At 49.8% G+C, this 6,000-nt stretch overlaps 2 protein-coding genes across 5 annotated transcripts in view; one reads left to right on the top strand and one right to left on the bottom strand.

The window, feature by feature from the left end:
• Positions 1-960: 960 nt before the first annotated feature.
• Positions 961-2,846, bottom strand: LOC118970946 (uncharacterized). Its single transcript, XM_073214782.1, has 2 exons — positions 1,795-2,846; positions 961-1,406 (listed from the first exon to the last, which is right to left on the bottom strand). The coding sequence occupies exon 1, from the start codon at positions 2,618-2,620 to the stop codon at positions 1,958-1,960; it is 663 nt and encodes a 220-aa protein (XP_073070883.1). The 5' UTR covers positions 2,621-2,846; the 3' UTR covers positions 961-1,406; positions 1,795-1,957.
• TMTC2 (transmembrane O-mannosyltransferase targeting cadherins 2) overlaps positions 2,198-6,000 on the top strand; it is a 400,347-nt gene continuing 396,544 nt past the window's right edge. Inside the window, exons 1-2 of one of the 4 annotated variants that reach the window (XM_073214780.1) lie at positions 2,198-2,932; positions 4,674-4,745. In XM_073214780.1, the coding sequence (XP_073070881.1) occupies positions 2,850-2,932; positions 4,674-4,745 (155 nt within the window). In that variant the 5' untranslated portion in view covers positions 2,198-2,849. The remainder of the gene's footprint in view (positions 2,933-4,673; positions 4,746-6,000) is intronic. The other 3 variants (XM_073214779.1, XM_073214781.1, XM_037010635.2) reach the window with 3 other exon arrangements.

The raw sequence follows: 6,000 nt of genomic DNA, 5'->3' as shown, positions 1-6,000 counted from the left end.
AAAACTATTGGAGTCTTGAGAATGCAGACAGCTCTGGAAAATGCTTAGAAGTTTTTTTAGCATGCTGATTCCAAATCTCTCTATTTTTATGCCTCTGAGACCCCTTAGTTATTTAAGAGCACTGTCTGTGTGTGACTTCCCACCACAGGGTTTCCTGCAGAGTCCGTGCATTCTTAAGAATTTTTAACTTCCTTCTTCCTTCTTGGGTAATCAGGGCCAAATGAGGGCCTGGCTGGCCATGGTAGGAATTAGAATTTTATTTGATGTGTCAAAGAGGAAGTTACTGAATATTTTTAAGTAGGGAGATTGTAGGTTTTCAATCTTCCTTCTAATGCTTGAAAGTTAAGACTCGGGGGTGGGGAAAATTGCAGGAGTAAAACCAAGGAGACCCTTTGAAGGCTACAGGCAGGAAATGAGGGTAGCTTTGACTAGGCTTGGAGCAGGGTGGTTATGAAGGTTTATGTTTTGGGGGTAAACATCTAGGTTTTAGTTAACAAGTAAAAGGAAAGAAGGAAACTGGACACTATAATAATAGTAACAGCTCACATTTCCATCGCACTTTGGACTCTTCCCGGTGTTTTGCACAGGTTAACTACTTTAATCTTCAAAATGTCAGGACCATTGATAGGTATTATCATCATCCCTGTTCTTTAGGTGAGAAAACTGAGGCTCACAGAGGCTAAGTGACTGGCCAGAGGTTGCCCAGGCAGACAGCAGAGTGGGGACTCAAGCTCCCAGGCTGCTCTTCCTCCAGTGCTCTGGGATGTCACACAGGTGCAGGGGACCTTGATGGGTAAATTGATAGCATTAAAAAAAAAACTTTTCAACAGTGAGCAGAGGTTATGGAGTTAAAAAAAAACAAAACAGAACGTAAAAGGTCAGTCTCTGCCTTTAAAGATACAATTCCGTTCTATGTAAGTTTAGGTATGTTTTTCTCCGGACACAAAAATAGGACACAAAAATATTCATCATTTCGTGTGTGTCTATACGGATTTCCTTGTGAAATTGGGAAAAGACGGAGGTTTGTTTCACAGACCCAAACCACGGTGTTTGCGTTTCAGGTCACTGCCGGACATCCAGGGGCTCAATTTCTCGCTGAAGTTTTGGAGAGCCTATCTGTTGGTGGCTGCGCCCCTGGTCCGGGTGGAAGTGGGGGGTGGGGGCACCATCCGCTCTGCACAGGCCGGCTTTCCACGCCTTGTGGTTGCCATGCAGCAGGGGGCGCTGCAGTAATGTTCATCTCCGTCCAAGGGAGCCACTAGTCCGCCAGAAAGGGGCCAAGTCCGGAGGTGTGGCAGGCAGCCCGCTGTCCTCTTTGGTCTTGCCACTTAAGTACCCAGAACTCGTTCTACACAGGCCATTCTTCGACACCGTATTTCATCAGGTTGGACGCCTTCCATCCAGTCCTGCATCCGGCGGAAAGGAATGGACACTAGCTTCCCGCTTTCCTGGCTGTGAGGACAGCGCTGTACTGTGCTGCGGGGCGCCTTTCTTCTTTGCGTCTCAGGGTCAGCCTGACAGTCCCTCTGAAACCACGACAGGCCCCCCTCAGCTGCAGTGCTGCGAGTGCGCCCACGCGTTTCTTTCCTCTTTGGTAGTCCTTTCTTTTTAACCCGACTGCGGGGACGTTTCCCTCCCCGCACGTCTTTCCACTGACATTCGCGACCACGGCGGGCTCGGAGCCGAACTCTCTCCTTCCTAAAACGCCCCCCAACCCTCCAATACCCCCGCCGCCATTTCGGTCCCGCACTGGGAGCGCGTGTGCGGCCAGCACGGCTGCAGCGCTCGTCAGACCTGCGCCTCCTCTCCGGTCCCCGTTCTCCCTCCAGCTATCCGACTGAGGCCCGGCGCCGCCAGGCACGCACCGCGCCGGGGCCGAGATCCAGCCGTTGCCGGGAGCAGCCGGGCAAGCGGCGGGCGCGCCGCGTCCTGCTCGGGGGCGCTTCTCCTCCAGTTCTCACCCTCGGGGCTGTCTCCCCGCAGCCGCCCGGGGGCCCCGGGGGCTTTCCAGAGTGAAACCGAGGGTGACAGAGCCAGAGGGGGGCGGAAGGAGGCGGGAGGAGCTTCGGGCCTGGGGCCTGGGCGGGGCCTCCGCGGGGGCGGGGGCGGGGCGTCGGGGAGGAGGAGTCGGGCGGGGAAGGGGAGGGCCGGGCCGCGATGGAGGCCGGCCGCGCAGGCGTGGGGGGCCGTGCCGAGCCCCACGCGGGAGCTCCCGGCGTCTCCAGCCGCCTCTCCTCACTTCACTGGAGAAGGGGCTGCGGCCGCGCGGGCGCCAGTACAGAGTGAATGAGCCGCAGCCGCCTCGGCGGCCGGAGTCAGCGGGAGCGGCCCGAGAACCGCGCGCCGGGTGGCGGCGAGGGGCGGCGGTCCGCCTCGTCCCTCCCAGCCGCCCCTTTCTCTCTCTTCTTCCAGCCGGTCCCCGAGCCCGGCCGGCCCGGTTCCTCTGCCCCCGTCCCGCCCTCTCCCTCCTCCTCCTCCTCCGAGTCCCGGTCCTTACCTCGGGCGCACCGACCTGCCATGGGTTAGGGTGCGGGCCGCGAGCCGCGCAGAGCACCAGCCCTGCGCTTCCGCCGAGGGGCGCGGAGCCCGAACGCCCTCGCCGCTCGCGGGCGCCGGGCATGGGGAGCGCGGTGTGAGCCGCACCGGAGAGGGCGCCGAGCAGGAGGTGGAGAGCGGTGGAGTGGAAGGACCCGAGGGAGCAAGAGGGGGCGCGGAGACAGGCTGGGGAAGCGAGGGAAAAGTGACGCTGGGAGGACGAGGCTGCGGAAGGTGGGGATTGATGCTTCTGTTTTTTGTTCCCGCTGCTGCCCTCGCGCTGGGAGTCGAGCCGGAGGGAAGGCGGTGGAGAGATGATTGCAGAGTTGGTGAGCAGCGCTCTGGGGCTCGCCTTGTATCTCAACACCCTGAGTGCGGATTTCTGCTATGATGACAGGTAAGGAAGGGGTGACGGGCTGCGTGGGGACTCCGCGGTGGCTCCGAAGCTTCCCGCTGGAAGGCTGGCAGGGCGTCTCGGAGGAGCTGGTCTGGCACCTGCAGGTTTAGGAGACGCGTAAACAACCTCCAGCAAACACCTGGGACGCGAGCGCGCTGGGCGGGCTGAGGGAGTTTGGATTCCTAGTTTGCAGCAGGTTCTCTCTTGCTTCTCTGCTGCTGGATGCTTAAGTTTCTCAGCGGAAATCTCAGCAATGTGGGGAACTGTTAAATGAATGTATTAAAAATACCTTAGGTATTCCTCGGTGCGACAAAAGCATTTTGAGCGATTTTACGTCTGGGCTGGAAGGAAGCCGCTCCCCTCTCCTTAATAGATCTTCCCTGTAGCGTTTCCTTTTATTGATGGGACACTTTTATTTCCCGAGGTTAAAAACACACGTTTGACAGTTGCCAAAACAGTGGGAGGAGAGAATCCACTCTGCTTCTACTTTCCCATTTGACGTGTACTTGTACTTTGCTTTGAGCCAAGATAATGCTGCTGATGGGCCCTGCCGCTCCCCTGCCTCTCTTCCTAATCGATGGAGTAACACTTTATAAAAGCCTGGGCTTTCATTTCTCTCGGGAGTTTTACATTAGACGTTAGCGATTCTTTCGTACTAATTGGAGGAGACGCCCCTAGAGACTGAAGTTGTCTTTTACGTTCGGGCTCGTTGGGATGGCTAATGAGAGCTGATCTGTGTTGTCAAAGAAACTGCATTGATTTCTGGAAAATGTCACAGTTGTGCTCGCGTCTGTACCTATTTTTGAAACGTGTTAGTGTTTAGAAACTGATGAAAAGCTCCGATAGCCATTAGGGAAAATTCCAATTTGTGCCTTTCCGGTGACTTAATCTGCTTACAATTAAAACAAATGCATAATTAAAATATATTAGGGAGAACAGCACGCCTGGCTAAACTTATTAACTGTCCTGGGGTATTTCATGCTCCATTGAAATTAAACCATCCAAAAAGTGAGCACAAATTTACTTTGACAGCTTTTCAGCAGCCTCTCTGGTCATGGAAAGTGAATGGATCCCCAGGGTCAGGTCGAGGCAGTGAGTGAACTTAAGCGAAGCGGTTGATAGTGAGGGGAGGTGAAGCCAGACCTTCTCCTGGTGGCAGTTAGCTGTATTCTGTATTCTCCCGTGTTCCCACTCGCCCGCTGAAAGCGTGGTCATGGATGCATGCCTTAAGTCCCTGGCCCTTGGTTGACATCCACATGTCTTTTATGAAATCTCCTGGTAATAGGTACAAGAACATCTCGCAAGCCCTTTGTACAGCATTTTATGTACTATCAGGGACATCAGTTGATAGGAAGCCACTGTTAGACAAACTTTTCCTCAACTTTTAAGCAATATACAGATTTGAGCAATGATGCGACATGCTCTAAGAAATAAATGAGCTGTAAGAGTGAAGTGAGCTGCTTCTGTTCCCTCCAACTTTGTGTTACTGTGCACCTGCTATTTCTAGGGTATTGGCGGAAAAAAACTCCTGTTTCCACACAGGTGACTTTTCACTAAACTGAGCTCAGGGATGAAATCTGGACAGTTACTGGTTCTGTTGGGGTCAGTTTGAATAGTAAGCATTTAAACCAAGAATATAGAGCTATTCTTTATTGCTGTCCAGCTCTTTAAAAAGTACATGTCAAGATTATCATGTAAAGGTTAAGGCTCTAACTAAATTTGCATGTACTTTTTCCTATAGATGTAATGCTTATTTTGTGTTCCTTCATCATCAATCAGAAGTGTCAGCACTTTGTAATTTGGGGAGAATGATGTGAGTATGATAATAAATTAGTTGCGGTTTGATGATTGGCAGTTGTTATAAGTTCTTTGCATGCTACCAATGGAACAGAGGGTCAAAATTTCTCATGTCTACCTAGCTACATAGATGACTTTAATGAGATGATTTACCCATATCTAATTGATGAACTGCTTACTGTATGATATGTAGACATTATATAGTGAAAGGCTGTTAAGGACCTGAAAATATAAATTACAATTTGCTACAACTTAAAAAATATATTTCTCTAATTTCCTTAGTAGCAGAACTGCATATGCAATCACTGCTCTTAGGGGTATGAAAACTTCAGAGTATCCACCTTGGTTTTTAATGTATCCTAGAAATGATGAAATATAAATAGGAGCATGGAGTTTACGTGATAACTGCAGAGCTTGTTCAGGGGATTCAGTGCCAAGGTACACTGTAAATTGTTGCTTTTCAGATACACTAACTACTCTAACTCAGAGCGGGAAGAGAGTGGGAGTCAAGTGGAAACTGTAGGATGATAATATATTTTTCACCACTTGGTTTCAGACTACAAAGGCTCAAGATGTAAAACGTTTAAACTACATGGGTGGATTCCACTGCCCCCCTACCCCAGTAACTTTTATAAAATATAGTTCTGTCTGGACAGGTCAGTGCTGGAAGTGAAAGAGCAGCTCTGGAGAAGGAGATGGTTCTTAGGCTTGACTTGATTAACTAAATCAAGACTGCATTTCAGCTGAAGGATCTGGCATTTACTCTAGGCAGGCTTTATAGTGCTTCAGCTTAAACATTATTGCTGTGGTATTTCTCCAAGTTATCATTTCTTTTAAATACAGTGATCAAGTTTACTTTATAACTATATATATAATTACTTTTACCATTGATGTAGCTTGGTTGAGATTAAGTGGTAATCTGAAACTTTCTTATAACAAAATCAATTTCCCTATGGTAAAATGTAATATTTTACAAGTGTTTCTGGGCTGAATTTAAGACTATGGCCATGAGGTGATGAAACAAACAATAGAAGAGTGGAACTCACCATATCTGATGAGAAAGCATATATGGTTTCAGCTTCATCCTTTTCCCCTGCCTACAGTCTAGTAATGAATGTACTGAATCTTAAGTTGTGGTCAGAATAAAATTGGAATGATAAACATGCAGTCTTTGCCAGATTTTAAGTCGTGTTACATATGACTTCTTAAAGGATCCTCTCATTTTCTGGAGAAATTTTGTGTTTAGGTCAGTGGAAAAAACTTGCTGACCC

This window comes from Manis javanica, chromosome 10 (assembly GCF_040802235.1).
Source record: "Manis javanica isolate MJ-LG chromosome 10, MJ_LKY, whole genome shotgun sequence".
NCBI classification, from domain to species: Eukaryota; Metazoa; Chordata; class Mammalia; order Pholidota; family Manidae; genus Manis; species Manis javanica.
This window is presented reverse-complemented; position numbering and strand designations above follow the sequence as displayed.